General features: G+C 40.8%; 1 protein-coding gene across 1 annotated transcript; it reads right to left on the bottom strand.

Annotated features, from left to right (window-relative positions):
- Window positions 1-1,034: 1,034 nt before the first annotated feature.
- KCNJ2 (potassium inwardly rectifying channel subfamily J member 2) lies at window positions 1,035-12,757 on the bottom strand. Its single transcript, XM_026675809.2, has 2 exons — window positions 12,632-12,757; window positions 1,035-6,394 (listed from the first exon to the last, which is right to left on the bottom strand). The coding sequence occupies exon 2, from the start codon at window positions 6,184-6,186 to the stop codon at window positions 4,909-4,911; it is 1,278 nt and encodes a 425-aa protein (XP_026531594.1). The 5' UTR covers window positions 6,187-6,394; window positions 12,632-12,757; the 3' UTR covers window positions 1,035-4,908.
- Between the last annotated feature and the right edge of the window lie 13,186 nt (window positions 12,758-25,943).

A 25,943-nucleotide genomic window follows, 5' to 3' on the forward strand; every position in this document is an offset into this window, starting at 1 on the left:
GCCATGCGAGAACAGGCCCCTCTCACACAACTTCCAGAGGGTCCAGAGGCCAGGCAAAATACACATTCTTATTTGTCACCAAAAAATGACATGGGGGTCACTTGTGACACACGTATCATAGGATTGCCATCACCATCCTAGAGGAAAAGACAAGATATAAATCTAATACATAACTGCCACTGATTTCCCTATAGATCCCAGGGACTTTCTTCAGAAATAAAATGTTGTGAGAAACTGCAATAGATTATCCTTCCCCCTCCTCCCGGGGGAAGGGGAGGGCCACATCATCTAGGATAGGAAGGACAGCCTTTAAAAAACACCATCCTCTAGAAGATATAGCAATTTTTTCTGAGCATGTCCATGAGATGTTCTCTAAATGCCAAGTGTATTTGGCCCTCGAAGGTTAGGGCCTTAGCTTTAGACTGTCACTGTTTGCCTTCAATTCAGCTGCGCTATCACTAGACTGAAATATAATGCAACATAAACAGCAGCCTTCCTAATGCTGTATTAGTCACTGCAGCCTTCTTTCTTCCATCTCAGGCAAATCTGAGACTTCAGCTGTCCAGAATAAATTAAAGAAAAGACATAAAATGTTTACCAATGAAGCCTTAGCAATACGAAAGTTTTCCTTTCTAAAATGTTGCCTGGCCTGGGAAAGACAAGGAATAAGGAAACTACCAGAAAAGCTTGTATTTTTCTGTTGTCTACAAATACAAGAAACTGGAATTGTAGGGAACTCTACACTAGTAAAAAGCTGTTAAGGAAATACAATCCTGGCACATCTTCTTGAAATGTTGTAGAGTTGAGGAACAAGAAACAAACTGCATTAACCTCTTGAATGTATTTTATTTTTCAGCTGTTATAAAAAGCCAATTATTGCTATTTCCACAGGACACAAATGCCCAGCGAACTCAAGAAGCAAGGCCAGCTCTGCCCAAAAGAAGCATAGTTGTATAAGTGACTGTGCCATTAACCTCAATAATAATTTGTGGGTTTGTGGGTTTTTTTTAAAAAAAACAGTAACATATAAAAAGTGCAAGAATATTAATTTCTTTATTTAGAAATAATAAAATAAGACATAATATATATAAAAATATGTACAGTCCATGAATTGTGCAGTACATTAGGAAGACTTTGATACAAAAGGCTGCAATTGAGGAAATCGTAAGGGAGAAGGATTGTCAAATGCCTATAGTTTTGTTCACCTTACAAACAGCTGCAGGACAGAAATCCTTTTATGAGAAGAAAAAAAGGAGTTCTCTCAGGTTGCCCGTGGGATGGCAACTACGCAGCCCTCTGCTACTTGAAAACAGTTAACAGCAGCCAACAATTTTTTTCCCCAAAAGACGTTACAGTACTTCTGTTTTACCTTGTTAATTCCCCCCAACACACACACACACACACACAAAATGGACATAAGAGGACAAAATAACCACTTCAGAACCCTTTGTTTTGGCCAAAAGCATATGCAAGAGATGGAAGCGCAACTGTGGTTTTACTACGTCTTAGCCCCCAACCAAAATACAGAGTGAGCTTACTGAATTTTTTTCATATTTAATCTTGAATGCCAGACTACAGATGAGTATGGTAGCAATAAAAATTCATCCTCTCTCTCTCTCTCCTGAGCATGTCATGAGTAAAACAGATCCGTATATGAAGGGCCCCCATTCAAGTATTTTTGGCTTTCTTTTTTTCAGGGAATAGGAAAATTACTGTTTATCCCTGACCTCATGTTTGCAGCCTGGCGACTTGAGTGAGCAATTCACATTCCAGCAAAATCAGTAGGAAATTTCCCATCAGTGTTAAGTGGTCAATGATTGCATCACAGATCTATATTATCTCAACTCTCTGAACAACTGCCCTTTAGGATTAGGCATAATTGTTCTTATTATGAAAATAACAAATTTGTATATCTTCAGAAGGATCATGGGATCCAGACTACATCTCCTCAGGCATGCTTTTGTTTTATTTTAAAAATAATTATAGAGACATGTTAGGGCCATTAGGTACCATGATGTAAGAACTTTCTTTGGAGCAATTCCCCTCCCCCTCCCACACACACACACACACACACAGACAAAGACACATACACAAGGAAAGACAAAGGGTTGCTTGAAGAAAAAAATTATAATCCAACAAAGAGTGCAACTGATTATTCACTCTCATCAAGTCTCCAGCAATCTGACAGGAAAAAAATGCCAATAGCAAGGGGAAAAAAACACAACAAAGTAAAACATCCATGTCTAAATAAATAACAAAAAAACTCATTGCATTAGAAACCCCATAAGGCTTGTAAATATTTGCTAAAAACCATGCTAACCAGTAGCATCGTAGGTTCTAAATGATGCCAACTTGACCTTATCTCCTGCCATTTTTTTCTTTTTTTAAATGGACTTCTATTTACATTTGGCTTTAAATATGAAAAAATACTTGATAAACTTTATAAAAATGTACATTTGTTTTTAAAAATTTGAAAACATAAAACCCTGCATCTTGGAAATCTCAATTCTGCGCCAAAAAAGAACATTTAATGGTTTTTAGAAAAATCCCTTTCTGAGTGTGTTTGTTTTAAAAATGAATATATATTCAACACTTTGTCAACCCACCCTTCCACTTAATGCCTCAAGTTCTGCAAGTGGGAACTTTGTGCATTTTGGAGTAACTTCCTCCTCACTTTGTTTAACATATTACTAAATACTCTTTGGTTTGCACTTTATTTTCCTTTGCAAAAATATATATCATGATAGCAGCACAAATCACCTTCAATTGCTTTTTATTTATTTTCCTGACTGAGCTCCAATCAGGTTGCCATGCGGATTTAACTCTCTCCATGGAGCGTGGTTGTTTTCTTAAAGAGTTTAGCCTCAGTCTATGGTATAGAAACAATATTTGGATACAGAGGGAAGAGCAAAAACCTTTCTCGAGTTTCAAATCCATCTACTCTGCTTAAATTCCATCCTCTCTGGGAAAATGCCACCGTCTCCAGAGTAATCGGGACACCCAAACCTCACTGGAGCTCTGTTTTAGTCAACAGTACTAGACCCAGAACAAGCTATTTTTAATGGCATACAGTGAGATTCAATACTGTAAAAGAATCTGGAGTGTGATCCCTTCGTGACACCCTTCTTCTCGGCCTTTGGAGAGGACTTTAAGGGGGCAGCTAAATGGGTACACTTGATCTTAGAGGCACAGATAAGTGTTACAGCATTCTTGGCCAGGGACTCAAAAAATACCATGAAAGTCATGGCTCAAAGGCTTTGATAGAGCTACTGCACCCACTGATCACCCTAAGATGTATCACTCATTGAACCCCAAAACAAAGGGAAATCTTTTACAGTATTGTTCACTTCAAACGAATGTTCCCTTGAGCAGAACAGAACAGCACACAGTCATTTTCTGTTCTCCTATTCTGGTAAGGGGAAGTTATGCCAAAAAAACACACAAAACCACTGTATGGCGATCCTTGCATCAGATTATTCCATCAGTTTCTTTTCTCCCCTGAGACCCTGCGGCAACTGTGCTCCTAGTACTTAAGCTAACCTACCATGGCTGAACAAACGCTTTGCCAATCTTTGCCAATGTAACTTAGACAGAGTATAACTCTACCCTTGTAATGGTTACATGTAATGGTTCATTTCCCTTAAATGCCAGTCTGCTTCTATTATAGGCTTACATCCTAGACCTTACTTTGGAATGTATGCATGGCTTAATCTTCAATGTTATGCCACAGTCTTCTGGTATTTAACAAACAGGAAAGAACAGGTGTTTCCTTTCCTTGACTCAACCTTTTTTTTTCTTTTCCTCTAAAAAAAATCAGAAGCTCATCTATCTACCTATATCTAGATTTGTTACCTGTCACAATCAAGCAACTCTTGGTGGTGTTATTTCCCTAAACCAGGGCAATGGAGCAAAAAAAAAAGGGGGGGGGACTGTTAATTGTACTCTAAACTTGACTTTTGGAATAAGGTGCAGTTAAAAAAAATACACACGTGAAGGACCTGAAAGGGAGGAAAAATAGTCTGAAAGCAGCCTGTTCTATTTAAATAAAAAGTCCACTGTGCAAAAGTGTGCATCTTTTTTCTTTGGTATTCACTAAGGTAGTTTGGAAATCAAAACATATATTGGGTGAAATGAATCTCATGCCATTTCCAAGCACTATTTAAAAAAAAAAAAAAATAGCTTGCTATAGGCTACTGCATGACCTTGTGTTACATAAGAATTTTCCTGTAACTGGATAGTCGGGGAGAGAAATTGATTCTAGGTACTGAACTACTGGCCTCAACCGACAGATTTCCTAGTTCACCAGTCACTTGATTGATGGACAGAGATTTAAAATAAACAAATTCAAGACTGGGGGGGGGGGTTTCTCCTCTTTTTTCTCTGTTTGAAAGGATACACACACGTATATATAAAAGGAAACAAGTATTAAACTGTGACAAAAATAATTACAGTTTGTGTTCAAGTAGTTAGCAGCAATTTTTAAAAGGAAAAAGAAAAACCCAAGGCAGACTCTTGCCTTGGTTACGCCATTAAAAATGTTCTTGTTCCCAAGGGAGAAGCATTTGGGGAGGAAAAACCATGGATAACAAACAATAGAGCTCGACCAAAGCTTGCCTGCAAGTTCAAGTTTTGTAAAAAAATATATACATAATTTATTCTACAACATATGTGCCTTTTAGCAATTAATAGACATAGTGCTTCAGGTTCCAAGTTCACGCCTTGCTGTACCTACTCTGAAGACAGCACTTGAAAACCAGCTTAGGGTTTTGACTCCTTAGGGCTGCTTGCCCATCCGTGTCCAACAGTACCATCAGCTGAAAACCTGTTTGCAGCCACTTCTCAATGCAGCATGCCCGTTATGGTGAAATACATTTTAAACATTGCAGAACGTATTCTCCCTACCCCCAGTCATATTTCAGACTCTCGCCTCAAAGGTCTTGGTTCTAGGGGCACCCCTGCTTGGCTAAGATGGTCCATTTCTGGATGAGTATCTGTACTCGTGCTCTCAGGCACCCCATTGTCACTATCCTCTTCCTCTTTGCCCGCAAGGGCAACTTCATTCTCATAGCAAAATGAATTTGCATTCGAGAGGATATATTTTTTCTCGGCTAAGTCTCTGGCACTGCAAAGGGGTGTGTTCGGCACTTCGTATGTTTTGTTGAACCTGGAGTAATCCACTTTGTAGTAGTTCTTTTCTTCAAATAGGACTGGCTCATAGCGATGGCCCCACAGGATTTCATTTGCTAGATATGAGCTACGGCACTGAGTGGTCATAGCGGTGGCTTCCACCATGCCTTCCAATATCACTACAATTTCAAAGTCTGCATTGTCCATATCTTGCTTGCTTAAGTCATATAAAGGGCTCTCCTCATCTATTTCGTGGACAATTGTAATGGGCGAGACCAAAAATATACGGTCTATCCCACTGTCAAACCCAACATTGATGTCTATTTGATCCAGAGGGATATATTCTCCTTCAGTGGTGATCCGGGATTTGAGGAGCTGAGCTCTCACGTGTGCCTCCACCAAGTGGCTTTTGCGCAGATTGCCAACCCTCCACATCAAGCAAAGTTTTCCGTCTCTCATGGCTACCACAGCATTGTGACTGAAGATGAGAGTTTCGTTTCTCTTTTTGGGTTTCGCCATCTTAGCCATGACAGCGCCAATGATGAAGGCATCAATGATGCAGCCAACTATTGATTGGAAAACCACCATGAAGACTGCAATAGGGCACTCATCTGTGACACACCTGAAGCCATAGCCGATAGTGGTCTGTGTTTCAATGGAGAACAGAAAGGCTGCGGTAAAGCTGCGCACCTCAGACACACAAGGTTTGTCCGTTTCCTCTAGGTCCCCATGCAATAAGGCAATCAACCAAAATACACAACCAAAGAAGAGCCAGGAGAGGATGAAAGCCAGACAGAAGATAAGCAACATCCATCTCCAGCGGATGTCGACGCAGGTGGTAAAGATGTCTGCTAGGTACCGCTGACCTTTTTCACCCACATTAATGAACTGGACGTTGCAATGGCCATCCTTCTTGACAAACCGGCTCCTGCATTGTTGCCTGGTGTTTACTTTGCTCTTCCCATTCCCAAAACCGTTGGCCACTGCCATAGTTGCCAGCTTCATACCATCCTCTTCCGAGGAAACGATGCTATAGCGGTTGGTTCGCACACTGCCCATCGCTTCCGATGTGGACTCTGGTGCTTCTGCTTTAGAAAACAGTCTGAGTTTCTGCAGAACTCTTTGGAGAAACAGTTTTGAATGTTCTTGTGAACACACTCAGATGAAAAAAAATGAGGGAGAAGCTGGTGCCTCCGTCAACACTTGACTTTGCCAAGGAGAACCTTGTGATATTCACAATTGATCATCTACCAGGAAGAGACATGACCTGTAATAAGAGGGAAAAAAGAATCAGCAAATGCTTGAAACAACTCTCTCTTTCTTTCTCATCTCCCCAATTCTTTTTTTATTCCTAGCATGCTCAATTTTGTTTAGTCAAGGAGCACATAATTTATTCAGTGGTAATTTAGCATAGCTGTAGAATCAAACTCTTCTGAAAAGAAAATCAACATCAAATATCCTGAACACAGCATCTATGTCCTTGCAAAATACACAGATCAAATGTTTGTATTTTTAAAAAGTACCATAATGGTATTATTCTAAAATTGTATATGTCTCAGAAAGTGTTAGAGATGCCATCTAATTCCTGTTTGCAAAACAAGACAGCAAGCCTTTTGAAATCATTCAGCATGGGATTATTCTGATAGCATTTTGGCTTTGGAGGTTCAGCTTGTCAGATCTGGCTTAAGACTGCTAGAAACCTTTCAAGTGATTTCAAAGGGAATTCTTTCTTAAAGACCAAATATTACACTGCAACCCATATCCCTTGCCAAGTTTTCTGCTTTCACACAACGTTGAAATTTTGGAATAGAAAACTTTTGTTTCTTCTTTTACTCCATTTTCAACAGTTTGATTTCCCTTTGAAAGCTTTTTCTTAAAGAGTATTAGAAAGCAATAACTGAATATTATTTTTTATTATTTTCGTGAAACTCTATTTTGATTGTGAAAGCAAAGTAGTTTCATGGTAGCTATTTTAATGGAATGAAAACTACAAAATGTATTGGAAATGCAGTAAATATTTAATGGAAACCTGAACAAGACCCAAGAATAACTTTATGAAGGGAAGAATGTATCTTTTAATCACTTGCATTTTTAAGCCAATGGGTATAACTGAATAAGCATGTATCCTTTGCCGTCCACGCAAAATAGATGGGTGGATGAGTGCAAGGGTGGGTGGATGAGTAGGTAGGTAGGTAGGTAGATAGATAGATAGATAGATAGATAGATAGATAGATAGATAGATAGATAGATAGACAGACAGACAGACAGACAGACAGACAGACAGACAGACAGACAGACAGAAAATCTTGGGATTAAGAGCATTTAATGAGTAAGATAAAGAATAGCCCTGATTTTGCCTTATTAGTGACATACAACAATTAAGGACTCTGACTGGGATCCATGTTCTAATCCAAGCCACAAGATACAACCAACCAATTAACAGCTAATCTGCATCACATTGCCTGTGTATTAAAAAACCTGCTTCTTCATTTAAGTCTTCTTTGATGACGTATGCCTTTAATTCTTACCAAGCAATGCTGTTAATTAAAAAATCCTTCAATCAAAACAGAATTCTACAAGACAAGTGTGCATTCTTGAACCTGAAGAGCAAAAGAGCTTTGGTTCCCTCCACCCCCAACCCCCACCCCAAATGACTGACAAATCATGACAAATCATGAGCAGCTAGCTGAACAGTACTCATACATACATGCATACACTGGTAGTCCTCGACTTATGACCATTCACTTAACAACTGCCACAAAAATAGTAAGAATGGGTCTGGTCACAATTTTACAACTATCATGGCTTACGACTGTAAGCATTACAGTCGCAACTCAAGCACTACTAAGGCTTACTACTGTGTTTCTCACAAAATAAGGCTGGGCCTTATTTTTTTGACCCCTGAAAAAACGGGTAGTCCGTCTTTTCGGGGGTGACTTAATTTCCTCCCCCACCTAGAGCGGCCCATACACACATACCTCACCGCGAGGCTGCTTCTATCGGTGGACGAAAGCTCCCCGAAGGCAGAGTCCCCAGCTGCTTCAGGGCGTGGCGTGGCTGCCCGTGTCCCCTTGCCTTTAGGCAGTCTCTTTCGGGCGATGGAAGCTCCCCAAATGCAGTCACCAGCCACTTGATCGGCCGGTAGAAGCGGCCTCGGGCGCGCACACACACACACACTCCCCTCGCCGCGAGGCCGCTTCTATCGGCAGACGAAAGCTCCCTTGAAAGCTCCACTTCGGGAGCTTTCATCTGCCGATAGAAGCGGCCTCGCAGCCAGGAGGTGTGTGTGTGCGCGTTCGCCGAGGCCACTTCTACCGGCCGATCAAGTGGCTGGTGACTGCATTTGGGAAGTTTCCATTGTCCGAAAGAGACTGCCTAAAGGCGAGGGGACATGGGCAGCCACGCCTCGCCCTGAAGCAGCTGGGGACTCTGCCTTCAAGGGAGCTTTCGTCTGCTGATAGAAGCGGCCTCGCGGCAAAGGGAGTGTGGTGTGTGTGCGCTCGCCCCGAGGCCACTTCTATCGGTCGATCGAAGTGGCTGGTGACTGCACTTGGGAAGCTTCCATCGCCCGAAAGAGACTGCCCTAAAAGTGAGGGGACACGGGTAGCCACACCACGCCCTGAAGCGGCTGGGGACTCTGCCTTCAGGGAGCTTCTATCAGCTATCGGGGTATTCTAGCCTAGGCTACCTGCAGGATGCTCCTAAAGGCAAGTTTTCTCCCCATCCCCCCACCCTTCCCCTGCCCATTTCTCTTCACCTCGTGTAGTTCTAACAAACGATGTGAGAAATGGCGGGGAAAAGCATGGTTTGAATAGGCCTAAATGTGGGGGGCGGGGCTTAATTTCACCTCATGCCTAGAAATCATGCTGGGCCTTCCTATTGGTGGAGGCCGTATTGTTGGAGAAACACAGTAGGAAGTCAACTATTTCCAGCATATGGGACTGTAGCTTTCTAAATGCTGAAACCACAACATACATTCAGTTTTCTTCCTTAGTGAAATACATTCATTTCACATTTTCCATAAAAATCCTAAGATTTAAAAATGCAGCAGGTAAGAATGCATTTGTAATGCTGCATCAATTTATTGTTCTTATTCATTATGGCAGCTTCTTATTCAGAGCCCCCTTTCTATAGTTTATACAGAAGGCACCTTCATAATGCAGTACCTTAAAAAGGAACAATATCAAATCTCACAGAGTCTTAAATGAAGAAGAAGAAAATCACTGGTTTAAGTGAAATATCAAAGCTTTTCCAATGTGGAATAGTGGTAAAAGTGTTGCACTACAACTGGGAAGAGCCAAGTTCAAGTCTAAGTTCATTGTGAACATTTATTGGATGACCTTGAGCCAGTGACTTTCTCTCAGCCCAATCTATTCCAAAGAGTTGTTGTGGAGATGAAATGAAAGGAAATCTTCATTAAGCTGCCTTGAGCTCCTGAGGAAAGGCAGGATATCAAATACATTACACAGAGTAACAATTTGTGGGCCATATCAGTTTATGCCATACATTTTAGTAATCTAAAACCTTAACAAGAGAAGGACATTTTCTTAGGTATTACCACCATCTAATCATATTATACAATATATATATTATACAAACCTTTGTCTAATTTTCTGGATTCCACCTGTATATATTATGTACTTTAGAGATATTTCTTTTTGAACAGCTGAATGATGAAAATATAAAGCAGAGGGATAAGCAGAACTCTATCCTGGTTTTTGATTAGTAACTTCCTGAAATTTGTCATCTGCAAGCTTTTTGCTGCATTATCTTCTGGTAACTTCCAATAACTTACGGTTTCTCAAATGCATATTCGTTCTCAGGTTGAAAAATAAAGAGAGGGGGAGGAGGGGCGAGAGATGTAGGATAGAAGAATATTTGGATTTAAAGGAAAAAATATGCATGGGACATAGGATATCTATACAGAATAAGATTTTACAAAGCCAAATTGATCTGTGGGCATTTGATCAAATTCAAATCATTATCAGCATTGTATATTTGGAAGCAAAGCCTCCACACAGGTCAGATAAAGTGACCCTTCATGAAAAAAAAAACACTGGACTATAACTTTCTATAATGTTCTGAGACCTCATCTAGAATTTTGGAAAATAAAGAGTTGGCACATTCACACTCCATTTATTACAGTCTTGGCTCTTTTTCCATAATTTACATTCCTTTAAGCAGCAAGAAAAAGGCATGGGGTCAGAGGTTAACACTTAATCTCCGGATAAGGATAAGAACAGCATATTAGGAATTTGGCTTCTAATACCAATCCAGGCAGAATCAGGCTCTGAAAATATTTAGAAGATACATTTTTTGCACATATGCCACACGTAGACAAAGCAAGCTCCTTCAATGTCATATGTAGCAGTCCTCCTCCAAATACACAAACTAGGTATAAAATTTGGTGAAAAATGCTCTGCAAGGTTCTTTGTAAGAAACTTGTTGCTAATGGTCATTTCTTAGCTGCAGAAACATTTCTTTCCCTTCCTCTTCTATCATAGATGCACAATCTTTTCAGTAATGTAGCCACATTAGCCCTGTTATTTAAAATAGGGTATCAAGCATCATGCTTGGCAGTGCGTTTTCCTCATATAGTGCAAATATTTACCAAGACACATGTCACTAGAAATCTTGAGAACACTGAAAGCTTGTGTGTCCCTCCAGCCCACCTGTCTCTCTTTTCTCTTGCCCACCAGCAGACCTCCCACACTCCACCTGGAGAAAACACCAACTGAATTGTGAGTCTACAATGCTACTGAACTATACCATAGAGCTGATTCTTTCGCATCCCAAGAATAAACTAAAAATATCTGGGACTAGCTTCATAAATCAGCTCAGTGCCTTTTTTTTAAAGCCCTTCTACAGCTTTAGAAAAAGAAAGCAAATCTTTTGTTTAAATACCCTCCCCCCCCAAAATTCAGATTTTGGAAGTAGATGTTGACAGTTGGAAAGTATCAAGAAAAAGGGGTACAGCTGATAGGTTCCGAATCTAAATCAACTGCACCTACATAGAAGCTTTGAAGCAAAAACACAGCACAGAGAGGCTGATGAGAGATTTTAGCAGCTGAAAGGACTGGGGAGGGAGGAATAGTTAATGAGCATATAGCAGTTATTTCCCAGTTGCACCTCTACTGAGGCTGTTCAAGGCACATGTTGCTAAGTGAAGGTAACTGCTCCTTGTCTGTGCCTTTGAGTAAACAGAATGGCTCTGAACAGAGTTCACATCAATGCTCTTTTCTACTGTCTGCCAGACTCTTTGCAGCCTCCCAGTTACTTGCTGTCTCTTCATTCCCATCTCCATTCTATGTTTTTTTTTCTCCTAATGACATAATCAAAGCATTTTAAAAACAAAAATAAAAGTGACAGGCAATGTTGGCAAGAAATATGATGGAAACACACCTAGCCAACTTGTTTGTATAAGATGAGGATGACAAAGTAATTACAAATGACAGCATCACTGATAAGCCCCTTGTGTAGATAGAAGTATAGAAAAAGGACTGAATATGGTACAGCATAATGCACATGCATGCAGCTATGTACATATATGCCTAGAGGCTGACCCAGCACAATCCAGAAAAGCAGAAATATGGGGTTGAGAAAGAGCATGATAAGAAGAGGTTTGAATTGCTCACAGTAGTCCTTAAAGCTGCTTGAAGCTGATCCCAACTAAACGTTCCAAGAATAAACTATTTTCGGATGGCAAAATCTGCAACGGGCTTTAGCATAATGAAAATAATCTAATCTAAATGGGGAAAAATTATAATGAATCAAGTTAATGTGATGCAATCTCTCCGAAGCTGTAAAACTCTCACCAGCTTTTTTTTTTTTCTTTTGCTTCCAGTTCTTGGCACCTATAACAACATCCATCACTCTCTCCCTCTCTTCTCTTCCTCTTTCTCCTTTTCAAAAAAAAAAGGGGGGGGAATCCACTCAAGGCTTCTGTGCATGCTGAACAAGAACAGTAAACATGTGGTATTTTAAGTTGTTCTGCACTGGGCAAACCTAAGGGCTAGATGCTATGACCTTTTCCCTGAGTCACAGCATTTTTATTTTTATTTTGTAATCACGGGCCAAAAAAGGAAACGGCAAAAATAAGAGAGCAACTAATAACTAGCAGCTTTCTTTGCTAACTTCTATGCAGAGCAGCACTGCAAAGTCTGCGTCGTGCAGTGAAACCTAAGAGCATAAATCGCCGCAATTACGAACGAAACTACCTGGGACTACTTCGCCAACTATCCAAAGGAGCAATGCAAGCAGCTGCTAAACAGGGAGTTTAGGAGGAGAAAAATCGCTCCGCTTCTATTCAATCAGAAACTGGGGTCGTTGTTTGTTTTTTTCACACCCCCGACGCTCAGAAAAACTACTGTGGGGTTGGAATTCTGCATCGAGTATCAACAATCCCGAAATATTTGCCCGGTTTTCGAGGTTCTGTTTCTTTCTCCTTTAGGAAAAAGACAATTAGGTGTTCTCCGGGAGGAAAAAAAAAAAAAATCTTCCTTACCTGCGGGTGAGTTTTAAGCTACGCAATGAATGACTATTATGATCAAGAGCGTAAGATCCAGACAAGCATGCCGAAGGTCCGCCGCTAACCGCTGCACCCCTTGCAAATGAAACAACTGAATAAGCTACTGCCTGAAGGACCCATGTGATTTTTAATACCGGCTCATGTGTCTCCACCTCTTTGAAACCAAACCAATGAGAATCGCGGGGCTGGCTTGCGGAGCCTGAGGCTGACTTGTAGCGACTCTGCCGAGGGAGTCTTGCCGAGGAAAGCGAGAGGGATGGAGCCGAGCGAACGGGGAGGGATGGGGCGGAGGAACGACGGTGGGAAAAGGGGGGAAAAGTGAAATTTAACTCTGGGCTTCCTTCACTTGCGCCGAACTCTTCGCGGGGACCTGCCGCAACTCTGCAGAACGCAAAAAGTATATATGAAGGAGGCACGGTTTATCTAAGCGGCCGGGTGTGGTGCGGGAAGGGGGGGGGAAACCGGGTACCTTGCGCCGCCCCTCCCCCTCGGAACAGGATCCGCCTTGCCCCCAATATTTCTGAGGCTTGAAATCCTGCGGTTGCTACCTTGGGACGGATTTTGCGAAGCAGATGGCGGGGAACGTGAGAAGGAAGGCGGGCTGGGGAGATCCCGGGAAGGAAATGCGGCTCTGATGGGGCGGGGGCCGGAGGACCAGCATCAAGAGAAGAAATAAGAGAATTTGGGGATGGGGGGAGTTTTGTTTGGAGTAGGCAGAGGTGGGGGGGGGGGAGAAACCAATGAAGGCTTGGTTTATTGAGCCACCGGTCCTCCGTAGACGGCAGGGAGATCCACGCGGCGAAACTGGATGGATGGGGGGGGGAGGCTCCCGCCAATTGTACAACCAAAGAATGGAGGGGAGGAATTAATGCGGGATTGCGATGAGGGAGACGTGGTAGGAAGAAGAGTTGTGTTGAGGTCCGTTCTTGAAAGAGGCCTGCCAGGGGTCCCACAGGTTGACCCTGCGGGGAGTTTGTGCGTACACCCGTAAAAGAAGCTTCTACAACGTTAGCAGGTGCAGACTGCCGTCGAGTAATGCAACGGTAGGGGGAAAGATAGTATCCTGTGAAATTGAACTTGTTAAAAAAAAAATTAGGACCTGTATTAAGCACGGGGTGGTAAGATGAGGTGATGAACCGGAAGAAAGGAATGGATCCAATTAGGAAGAGAGTTTAGGGAAAGGCGGGGGGAGAGATTAAGCCTTATAAAGGAGAGGGGGATTGAGAAGGTGTGAAAAGCCGATTGCCCCCCCAAAAAGGACCTTATGGGAAGCTATAAAAAAATCGGGAGGCGTTGAAAACGGAGCAGAAAAAGTTGGAAGTATTGTGGGAATTCAAAGTTTTAGATTTAGCGGATTTCGACTTTCAAACAACTCGAGCGGGGTTTGCTTTTGGCAGCTTGAGGACAAGAAAATTATCTACGCTCTTTTTAACCGCCATGAAATTATGAATGGGGGGTCTTTTAAAGTTGATTTCGAGCTATCAAACAGGTGTCGACTTTTTAGCGATCGCATATTCTCCGTGACTGAGTTAAGGGTGGAAGTAATCATTCTCATCAAAGCTATCTGGGCCTTGAAGCAGCCGTTCGCCAATTAAAAGTCTGCCACTTAAATCAGCGTTTGCTGTGTGAAATCACAACCCTCCGCCACTTAAATACACTTGTACAGTATCACAAGTCACACGCCTCTACCTTCAAACCAGTGGCTGCTATTAAAGAACACTCCTCCCTGCCAGCTAAATCAGTGAGTGTCTAAATAATCTCTTAAGCAGGAAAAAAAAAAAAACCTGCCCCAAATCACCCAACTTCTAGACAGCGTCTTCTACTTCTTCCCGGTCCGCACCCCTGCTTATGGTACCTATTGGTCTATTCATTCCTCTTCTGCCTCAAGGACCAATCAGGAAGCAGTAGGGGAGCAACTTTATTCGCCTCCTTTTTCCTGCTGAATTCCGCGCCGGCCGTCGAAAGCTCTCCCGAAATCCCGGGGCTGGTGGAATCGTTTTGGATTCCTGGAGGACGGAACGTAGCTGGGGCTTTCCTAGTCTATGGGGGAAGTCTGGGCTGAAGGACAATAATATAAGTAGAAGGAGAGATAGTTGAAGCAAGGAGGGCATTGCTTGGGAAATGAAAAACAAAATATTAAACGGTGGTTTTGAGCCTGCTGCTGAGGTTCAGCCTGTTGACCTTAAAGAGAAGGGAGCAAGAAAAAAAAGGCATTTATGAGCAGTTCAAATAGCTATTTTGTAATTAGAGCCCCTAAAAATCATCCACAGATAAGCAAGACCAGTGAAAGGCAGCATCAAAAAGAACTCAAATTCCTATGTGTAATCCTTGTAATTTTTTTATAATGCCCTTTGGTTGCATATTATAAGGAGTAATGAAACAGGGCTAAATTACCTATGATTTTAAATGTCTAAGCCTTGGGGAGGGGATTTAAAGTTGTCTCTTAATTTGAAAGGGAAACAAACCGTAGAAGAAAAGAAAGGATAAACAGCTATTTCTCCTTCTCCCAGCGGGAAAAGAAAAAGTTACAGGAAAGGAACTCCATCCTTCCTCCAAAACAAAAAGAGCCTTGAATTATGTTTCTGAAGAGAGAAGGGACATATGCAAGAAAGAAGAGGGTGGCTAGGCATCCTTTGTTGACACCCCAACAGTGAATTACTTCTACAGTATGGTGCTTCAGGACACAACCTGAGCAGTGTCCCTGCCTGCTTAATTACCTGCTCCCCAGGTTGTGCAGACAACAAGGATAACTAAATTCCCTTCTTCCATCAGTATGTGGTTTGGTGAGGTTGGTGTCTAGTTCTCCACACTATCCCGTGGAAGAAGAGAATAGAAAGAGGTCATGTATTGTTTCAAGGAAGTTGCTCATGTTGCTGTTTGCAATTCATCCAAAGGCCAGCATTTGTAGTGTTGGGTGGAAGGTCCCATTGTACTACCCAAAAGAAAATTCAAATGGATGGTTGTATTTCTAACACAAGGATCCCAGTAGAAAACATAGCTCATAGAAACAGTAAGTGACTGAAGCAGAAGCAGGGATCTTGCTGCTAACTCTTGACTGAATGCATTTTAGCCTGTCAGCAGAAAGAGCTGGTCAATTCACAACAGTACAATTAGCACTGGCTTTTTGCTTACTATCAGTTCAATCCTGCTTTGTTTTCTCTGGGCAAGGAAGGCTGAGTAAATGATGGTACCAATTATCTTCATTGGCTCACTTGCCTGAGCCCTTCCTATGGCATCTCCCCTTTGTATGTTTTTTTTTTTCCGGGCAAGAGGAAGTGGAAGTGAGTAAAAGTTTCCCAAACTTAGAGAAATAGCAGCCAAGTGCTTGATTGATCACATAATCCTCTCTTCTCACTCACTCCCTTTAAAATCGGGTGTGTTGTGTGTACCACATGCTAGGCTAAAAAATTAATATGTGGCTCAGCCTAAGGGACTGAGTTCATTCAATAAGCTTTGGATAGCATACTAAGTGGTCACAGCCTCTGGGAAGAGAATTAAACTGAGGAAGAAAATCATTAAGCAGAACCATTTAAAATAAGGTGGTAATGAGTCTTACATTAATAGAATAGTCCTGAAGTGGGGGACTCCAAATATCAGGAAGACTACTTCCTCCAGTGCAGGGCCCAGGGGCCAGATTCGGCCCACAGGGTGCTTCGATCTGGCCTGCAGGGCCGCCCTGGAAATAGCGAAGGACCGGCTCATGGTGCCTCTGCCAGTGAAAATGGAACTTGCGAGGGCCTCACACGGCCCTCCAGAGCTCTATTTTTGCTGGAAGGGGGTTGCAGGAGGCCATTGCAGCCGAAAATGGAGCTCAGGAGCCTGTGTTTGCTGGCAGAGCGCTCAGGCCACCACAGGTGCCCCCCAACACAAGTGACACCCTGGCCACGTCCAGTCCTGCACACAAGATCAAACACAAACCTGATGCGGCCCACAATGAAATTGAGTTTGACACCCCTGCTCTAGTGTATAATATGTTCAATCGTATGCCTAGAGAAAAATGCAAAGCAAGAAGACAGGGATTGGGGCTTGATTTTCCCTGATAGGTTGGATGAGGAAAATGAGAGGTGGATAGGCTTCTCTGGCCCAAAGGATAACAGAGAAGTGGTTCTCTAACAGATAGAGAAATGGAGAGAAAGCAATTGGATGAATTGGTGGAGTCATCAGCAAGTACATCTGAATCAGCACCTGGGCAGTAAGTAGATTTCTTCCTTTTAAAAGCATTTTGCAGTCAGATTTTCAGTTTGGATAAGCCTGTTGTCCTCCAGAAGGAGTGAAATTTAGAAAAGTGTGTGTGTGTGTGTGTGTGTGTGTTGAGGCAGTGGGGGTTCCAATAGGACGTCCCTTCCCTCTTTTCCAAACTATGGCCCACATAGATTCATAAAGATTGTGAATCACAGCTTAACTGTCTCAACTCACCAATGGGGTGTTCTTTAAACTTAAAGCAGTAGATTTAAGTACAGGTAGTCCTCTACTTACAATCACAATTGAACCCCTAATTTCCGTTTGCTAAGCAGGACAATTGTTAGGTGAGTTTTGCCCCATTTTACGATCTTTTTGCCACAGTTGTCAAGTGAATTCCTGTAAAGTGAATCATCCTAAGAAAATCTGGCTTCCCACATTGATTTTGCTTGTCAGAAGCCAACTGGGAAGGTTACAAATGGTGATCACATGACCCCAGAATGGTGCCCCTATCATAAATACAGGCCAGTTGCCAAGCTGATCACATGATCATGGGTATGCTGTAACAGCCGTAAGGGTGAAAACTAGTCATAAGACTTTTTTTGGTGCCTCTGTAACTTCAAAGGGTCACTAAACGAATGGTTATAAGTTGAGGACTGCCCGTTTACTTTTCTTCATCTTTGACATTAATATGAAAGATATTACTTTCACATGGAAAAGTTTTCATTATGTAAGATTCCTCCATTTTGTCTAATACTCAGAGGTTGCAAGGCTGTCTTGCTTAGCCTTGTTTAGCAATGGAACTGTTGGGCTCAATTGTTATAAGTTGAGGCCTACCTGTATACTGCTCTATATGTTCTAGTTTAAAACTCTGACAACAGGAGACTTTGTTTGCCGGGTTTTGTCATTTGCTTGTTATGTGTTGGCAACATTTGGAGCACATTCCTGTCAGAATGCCTCAGGAACCATCGATCAAAAAAATGACTCTGCAATTATTCCCCTCTTCATCAGATATTTTTATAGTAAGAAACTATGAAACTGTGAACGGGAAAAATGGATAATTAGAAAAATAAGACATCATCCAGAGCTTCCAAAAATTGAATTAGGCAAGGCATTTGCATACTAAAAGCCTTGTTTGGAAGCAACCTTAGGTTACAGATGAAATCATCTTATTGGCTAACATAATTTTATTAGGAAAAAAAAGCTGCAAGAAAAATATGGCACATGCTCAAAAATGCAATTCCTATATCAACAAGTAATTTCAGTGGATAATGTGTTTCAATGGCTTAAAACACTGAGAAACCCCACTTAGTTGTAGGGGAACTATTTAATTAGTTTCTTTTTCACTTATGAAGCTTTCACAAACACTAATTAGTAGTTTCAATTACTAATTGAATTATTGTAGCATTGGCTTCTGGTGTTTTCAGAAATCATGTATGGAGGGTACAGGTAGTCCTCGACTTGCAACTGCAATTGAGCCCCAAATTTTCCTCCACAGCCAACGGAGCCACTCTCCTGCTCTCTGTCAGCTGTTCATCTTCCCCCTCAGATTCAGACTCTGGTGGCATGACAGACACGTGTGTCGAACACTCACCAACACTGTTCTCTCATGACTTTCAGAGTCTGTGTGAGATTGGGGCATACTGATGAGCTGTGGTGCTGTAGTGGTTAGAATGCAGTACTGCAGGCTACTTCTGATTGCCGGCTGCCTGCAGTTCAAGTCTCACTGGTTCAAGATTGACTCAGCCTTCCATGTTCCATTATTCCGAGGTCGGTAAAATGAGGACCAAAATTGGTGGGGAACAATCTGCTGCCTCTGACTCTGCTGACTCTGTAAACCGCTTAGAGCGGTTGTGAAGTGCTATTGCTACTGTCACATGACATGTGCCTCCAAATATCCTGTGAGGATGTGTTTTTGCATGCTTCTCAGAGGTTGCAAGGCTGTGGAAGAGCATTCTTCAAAATCATTCTCAAGAACAAAGGCCTTGTGTGACCCGGAGCAGCCTCAGGTAAAAACCTCAGAGGCTTGTCAACAGAAAGGCCACCTGAAGGAAAGAGGTGCACAGCAGGGCCTGGGGAATAGCGCAAGGCAGCCTTTTGAGTGGCAATGGTAGTGCCAGGGATGAAGACAAGGGCTTCTATTTCAGGTCCAGCCTCAGCACTGCCACCAAATGCCATTGTTCAGGGTGGCCTAAATACCAGGGAGATATAGAGAATTGTTTCTCTTTTGTTCAGTTTGTGTGTGCATGAGACAGACAGACACAGACATACCACCAGAATCAAATCAGGCATTTTCTGAATTTTTGACATGCCAAACCCAAAAGGTTTGCAATCACTGCTTTAGCTAATAATGCAATTTTAGAGGAAGACTACGAACACTCAAAGAGCCAGAGTAAAAATAATCATGTAGTTAGAAAGGTGTATGTGATTAGAATGTAGCAGTTAAAAGAGCTTTCTTTTCCCAGCAGAAGGAAGCATATGTACACCAGGGCCTTCATGGCAGTCCTCTACAACAGCCTGAGTTCCTGATGTGACTCCTTGGGAAAATGAATTGCCCACCTCTACCCTAGATAGGCCCTAGGTGTGCTTAGACAGCTAATCTATGACAATCTAACATATATTTTTGTTATCCCATATTAATGACATAAATAATGTAGTACATAGAATTTGAAAGGTCAATTGGCTGTGCACACACTTTGCTGTATTTGATTTATACTTTGCACAAATCTGACTGAAATGCTTTTATGTTTTGAAAATGCACAAACCTAAACTTGAACTAAATGTCCCCTTTTTATATTTTAAATTGCTGCAGCTAAATATCTTTAAAAAAAGATAATAATGAGCTACTGTTCTAGCAAAAGTTTCGAAGGATCAGGTTGCCTTACATTATTGCAGTCATATTTTGGAGGGCAGTTGAGGTGTTTAAAAATAACCACCATTCAGCTGCATGGAATCCAATGTTGCAGAGGTCCTGGCAATGGGATTGCTTATTTATAGGCTTCCTGGGTTGATTTTAGAATTAAGGGTTAAGTAACAAAACAAAATCACAGATCATATGATTAGCATCCTGATTTCCTACAAATAACTTGATCTTCTGCAACATTAGTGTCACCTATGGGGAATAGATGGGAAGAAAAGTTCTGGTTAACATTTGAAAATTATCAGAAAATACTTGGAAATCAATTTCTTCTCTCTCTTCTTTTATACCACGAAGTATAAATAAAAGAGACTGGAATCTCTCAGAAATTGTGTAGGGTCTCCTGTTTGAGTGGTGGGGAGGGGGCTTGGGGTGGATTGGACTAGATGACCTATAAGGTCCCTTCCAACTCTGTTAATCTATCTTAATATGTAACAGACTCAAAGAATTTGGACCAAAGAAGCAAATCTATTTATCATTGAGTTTTTTGCACTTTGCTGGCACCAGAATTCAAGGGGAGCTCAAGCAAATTGTAGCCTGTTACTTAGCCATAGTCTGGCTACAGTGAAATTTCCCAATGGGCTTCAGACAAATCACAGTTTTGCAGCCTAATTTATTCAGATCTTGTTAAAGATGCATGAGGATAGAATTGTAATTGACTCTTGCCAATCCTCCATATAGCCCAAATTCCTCCTTGCATAAAATGTAGTGATGTGTGTCTTGTTTTCCACACAGATTTACAAGCGCAGAAACAGCTTAGGACCACAGCTTTAGATGCTTGCTGCTGTTAAATGCTTAGTAAACCCATCTGTTTAAAGACAAATGTTTCCTTAATGACTAGCACACAAGGAAGTTGATGTTACATGAAAAGTTTGTTTTAAAAAAACGACCTTTTCCTGTTACATTACTACCCTAAGAAAGAAGGGGTTAGATACAGTTGAAATGTTAACCCTTATTAAAGGTGAAGGTTTGTTTTCTTCTAGTTATTGGCTCAATAATTTATCATCTGTTTGCAATGTAGAATATATGATACATTCACCCATGCTATTTTTAAAATATGTTTTATTTTCCCATTGGGTTTGCTTTACAACTTGTTTAATTTCTATTCAGTCACAAATAACTTTTGTGCTAATAGCATATATAATAGCAATACAATTAAGTTAATTTGAACAGTTATACAAATTACTGTATTTCCCTGAAATAAGATTATGTATTTAATAAACAATTCCATAATCCCAAACCTTCTTTTCCTATCTAATCTGTAGCTGTTACTTATTGCTAGAGGTGTTTCAAATTTAAAGGTAAACTATTTGGAAAGAAAACTTAGCAGGCCTTTCAGAAAAACTTACTGTAATAGTTGAAAAACTAGGAATATTAATACATAGTGGAACAGTTGCACTCAAAATTAGAGGCAGCCATGTCTTCTTCCAGGATACTCCATGATCTCTCCCTCTCCAGCAAATTCAGCATTTGGGCCTATGTTGAACCTTCATTGGAATCTAATCCATTGGTCTCTAGTGGACACCCCCAGAAGTACAAATATTATCAATGAAGCCACATATTATAAAAAAGAACCCTCATCAAATATAATGGTAAGCATAGTGCGAACAGAACAATAGCCCATCATCCTGTGGCCAAAACAGAAGAACAGGTAAAATTTTGGAAAGGAATTTCTTAATCTACCTTACACAGAGGTTAAGCAACTTAAGGTTGCAGTGAGACCTGGTTGAAGAGAATGTGTCTTGCCTTTCTCTCTTCCTATCTTAAAGACTTGAAGCAATAATGGAAACTATGAGTAACATGTCTAGAGAAAGAAGTAATGTATTATCTCTTTGGGATAGGTGTGGATACTCTAGTTCTTTGCAACTATTGTCCAGATACTTAGCCCAGCTGCTGTGTATACCATCTAGCTTCTTGGCATCCACCCCATGCAACACTCAGCTTCCTGAGAGATGTTCTCATATACATATCTATCTTGAACTGGTATCAGGACAGAAACCCAGCTGTATGCATAGTATTGAAGGTAGAGTTAATTACACTTAAAAATCAACATTTGTGAATTTTCATATAAGAACAGTACAACTGGACTGGTTGTAATTGCAATTCTGAGTGTCTTGGGAATTAAATTCAGTTGTTTGAAAAAGGAATGGATAACCACATCAGTTTTCCAATCCTCAGTTCCAGGTTCACTCATCAATTTCCATTGAAAGAAAGCACACATTTTGGTGGCTACTTTTTCCAGTATGCATATTTTTTTGCTAAATACAATTTTTGTTCTCATAACACTTCAGTATTGTTTCTATATAATACTGCACTTTGATTCATGACTGAATCCTTGCTTGGCCCTTAAATGAAGGTTAGTAAAAAGAGAGTGACCATGTGGCCAATGTTTTGTTGATGCTATACTAATACACCTGGCCCATAAAAGCAACATAGAGTACTGAGACAGGCAAAAGTCACTTGCTTCATTTTGTTGCACCTAGTTATAGTTAACAGCACAGGAGCAAGACTGCAAAGTGAATGTTGTTTGCTGACATGGTTTGATGGATAAAGGGGATGCAAAGCACATTCTGAAGACAAAGGCAACTTATTGATTCAGAACTACTAGATGTTATGAATAAGACTTTTAGGAAAGGAAATATATACCAAGTGCAAACCCCTAAGTTGGTTAAACAAATGGCTGGATATTGGGAACATACTCTTTACCTTCCCCGAGTGACAGAAGTGAACTGACAATTCCTGGAAGGAAAAGGGTTAAGAGCCAGCAATGTACAAATGCAACCACGTGTGAAAATGCTTTCATCCTCTTCCTTATAAAGCACAGATGTTGATTTTACTATTCTAAGAGGGTTTATAAAAGGGGTGTGGGTGGGGAGAATAGCCAGATGTTTTGTATATTTTGGTGAAATTAATATTGGAAGAGTGATCTAAGGTGAAACATCACCCCAATTATCAAAATAAAAGCTGCTTGAAGTGAAATAGCATATTTTGTGAAGAGGAACAACAGGCGTTGATCAGATTTCTGTTCTTCTCACAGGGAAAAAAAACTGCCTGTTTGATAGAAGGATTTTTTAATAAATAGTAGGAGTAGATAATATCTTCTGAAGAGCTTATTAAGGAAAGGCTTTTTTTTTGACATTCTGAACTCAAATATTCTATGAAGGATCTCTTGTAAAACAGGTTGCATTCATTCCCAGCACATACAAAGGTGGTGTATACCTCTCTATTTTCTTTTTTTAAAGACTGATATGCTTCAATAAAAAGGATTAAGATTCGCCATTGGCTTTTTGTGTGTACAGTACACTCTGTACCAAATTTTTTGACACCTGATGTCATGCTAATGGTATTACATTTTCCAGAGTCCGTATCCCTTTATGTACAATCAAGCAAACCATATTTACCCTTGAATGATAACTCTGCATTTTAGCAAAAATGACACCAAGTCCTATGCGTGTGAGGGAAATCAAAACAAAAGATGAAATGGGGCTTTTTTGCTTTTTCAGTTTTTTGTTAAATTTTGTGTCCATTATTTTACTTAAATAATAAAACAAATCCCCATCTTCAAAAAGGGAGACCCTAGCCTAGTTGAAAATTACAGACCAATCTCTTTATGCTGCGTCACCTGTAAAGTCATGGAATCAATTATTAACCAATCCATCATCCTCCACTTAGAAACAAACAACCTACTCTCTAATAAACAATTTGATTTTAGAAAAAAACTATCATGTAATCTGCAACTCTTACACTGCAAAAACTGGACTACACAACTCGATCAGGGCAAAGCAATAGACACAATCTACATAGACTTCTATAAAGCTTTTGTTTCAGTGGTATATGACAAACTACTCCTAAAACTAAAATCTTATAGTATCTCTGAACAACTGCATAACTGGATAGAAGCATTCCTGTCAAACAGACAACAAATGGTCAAAATTGGGAGCGTCCTATCAAATTCTGTACCTGTCAACAGTGGTGTCCCCCAAGGCAGTGTTCTAGGACCAACCCTTTTCATACTCTACATAAATTACCTCTGTGATCATATCAAGAGCAACTGCATTCTCTTTGCTGATGATGTAAAGCTATTCAACACCACAAACAATACTGCTACCCTTCACAAAGACCTTGACTATGTATCAGAATGGTCAAACAAATGGCAACTTCAAATCTCAACAAATAAATGCTCTGTCTTACATATTGGCAAAAAAAAAATATCAGAAAATAAAATACAGGCTGAATAGTCAAGACCTTGTTGATGATCCAAACTCTGCCAAGGATCTTGTAGTAGTGACCTAAGTGCTAGAACCCACTGTAACTACATAGCCAAAAAGGCATTAAGAGTTGTTAACCTAATCTTACGTAGCTTTTTCTCTGGTAATATTACACTATTAACTAGAGCATACAAAACATTTGCTAGACCAATACTCGAATACAGCTCATCAGTCTGGAACCCACATTACGTATCTGATATTAACACAGTTGAGAAAGTCCAGAAATATTTCACAAGAAGAGTTCTCCACTCCTCAAAATTCTAGACCTAGAAAACCTAGAACTACGCTGGTCCAATCTAAGTATTGTATATAAAATCATACATTGCAATGTCCTACCTGTCAATGAATACTTCAGCTTCAACCATAACAATACAAGAGCAAACAATAGGTACAAACTCAAGGTTAATTGCCCCAAACTTGATTGCAGGAAATACGACTTCAGCAACAGAGTGGTCAACGTCTGGAATACTCTACCTGACTCTGTGGTTTCTTCCCCAAACCCCAAAAACTTTAACCTTAGACTACTACTATTGACCTCACCCCTTTCCTAAGGTCTGTAGGGGGCATGCATAAGTGCACCAAGCTGCCTACCGTCCCTGTCCTATTGTTTCTTTTATATATATTTTTATTTTTCTTATATGTATCCATGTTTTCATAACTATGTTTTTACTTATACCTATTATCTTGTAAGCAATTGACAAATAAATAAAAAATAAAAAAAATATTGTGGGGTGAAATGTGGTCATATATCTGGGCTACTTCTGCTTGTACACATCTGCTTGTAGTCTTACATTTAGTGAAGCTACTGAAAATCCAATCAGCAAAGAATGTAACTATCAATACAATTTTTAAAAAGCAGCTCTCTGAGGTGTTTCTCAGAGGTCCCTTGCTTTAAACTACTTCTTCATTTTTTTTCTTGTTCAGGTCATTAGTGTGTCTTTTTACAGTTCCCATACATGGCCTTGAAGGAATCAGCAAATCTTTCAGAAATCACATGTTTGCTCCTTGAAGGTGTATGACAAACTCCAATGTCAGTGTTATTCTCAAATATCCATTGAATAATTGATTTAACACAAAAGGACCATGGATCACTGGGGAAAGCCACTATGGAGAGTCAGAGTCACTGCATGTCCTCTCATCAGTTGTATGAGCAGTCACATTTGAGAGTGTATCTGGCATTATACAAAATGAAACTCCTATGGGGTTGTGTAATTTGTTGGTAGCAAGTTGTATTCATTAGATCAGGGCTGTCAAACTCCCAGCCTGTGGGCCAGATGCGCTGGCCACACCCATGCCCAGTTTAGGAAAGTGGGGGATATCCCTATACGTCATGTGATGCCGCTGTTATGACGTGAGTTTGATACCCCTGCATTCAGTGGTGGGATTCAAAACAAATTATTACCAGTTCTGTAGGCATGGCTTGGTGGGCATGGTGTGTCTTGGTGGCCGTGGCAGGGGAAGGATACTGCAAAATCTCCATTCCCACCCCACTCCTGGGGGAAGGTTACTGCAAAATCCCATTCCCTACTCACCCCACTAACTTGCTTTCCAGCTCCGTTCTCCTGTGCAGGGCAACCAAAGAAGACCCAGCCGATAAGCTGGGACTCTGGAGGCAGAGAATAAATGTGGGCGGGGCCAGTCAGTTATTTGCTGGTTCTCCGAACTACTCAAAATTTCTGCTACCGGTTCTCCAGAACTGATCAGAACCTGCTGAATACCTCCTCTGCCTGTATTAAACTGATTCAGTAACAGTCTAACTTACCTTGGAATCCTTGTGAAGGATTAAACTTTCCCATGCTGCTGATCTGTCTTCTTCTGCAGGCATAAATATATATAATGTTTTAATCAACTATTTATAAGTCATCATTGATTGTTGGATATCTTCTATGCTAGTGTTCTTGTTCTATTAGCAACAAACATTGCA

This window comes from Notechis scutatus, chromosome 2 (assembly GCF_049901735.1).
Source record: "Notechis scutatus isolate UNSWTSFEM ecotype Mainland chromosome 2, rNotScu1.2, whole genome shotgun sequence".
NCBI classification, from domain to species: Eukaryota; Metazoa; Chordata; class Lepidosauria; order Squamata; family Elapidae; genus Notechis; species Notechis scutatus.

Bases quoted from the DNA above. Each gene is read 5' to 3' on its own strand.
- KCNJ2 (XM_026675809.2), bottom strand. From the start codon at position 6,186: ATGGGCAGTGTGCGAACCAACCGCTATAGCATCGTTTCCTCGGAAGAG.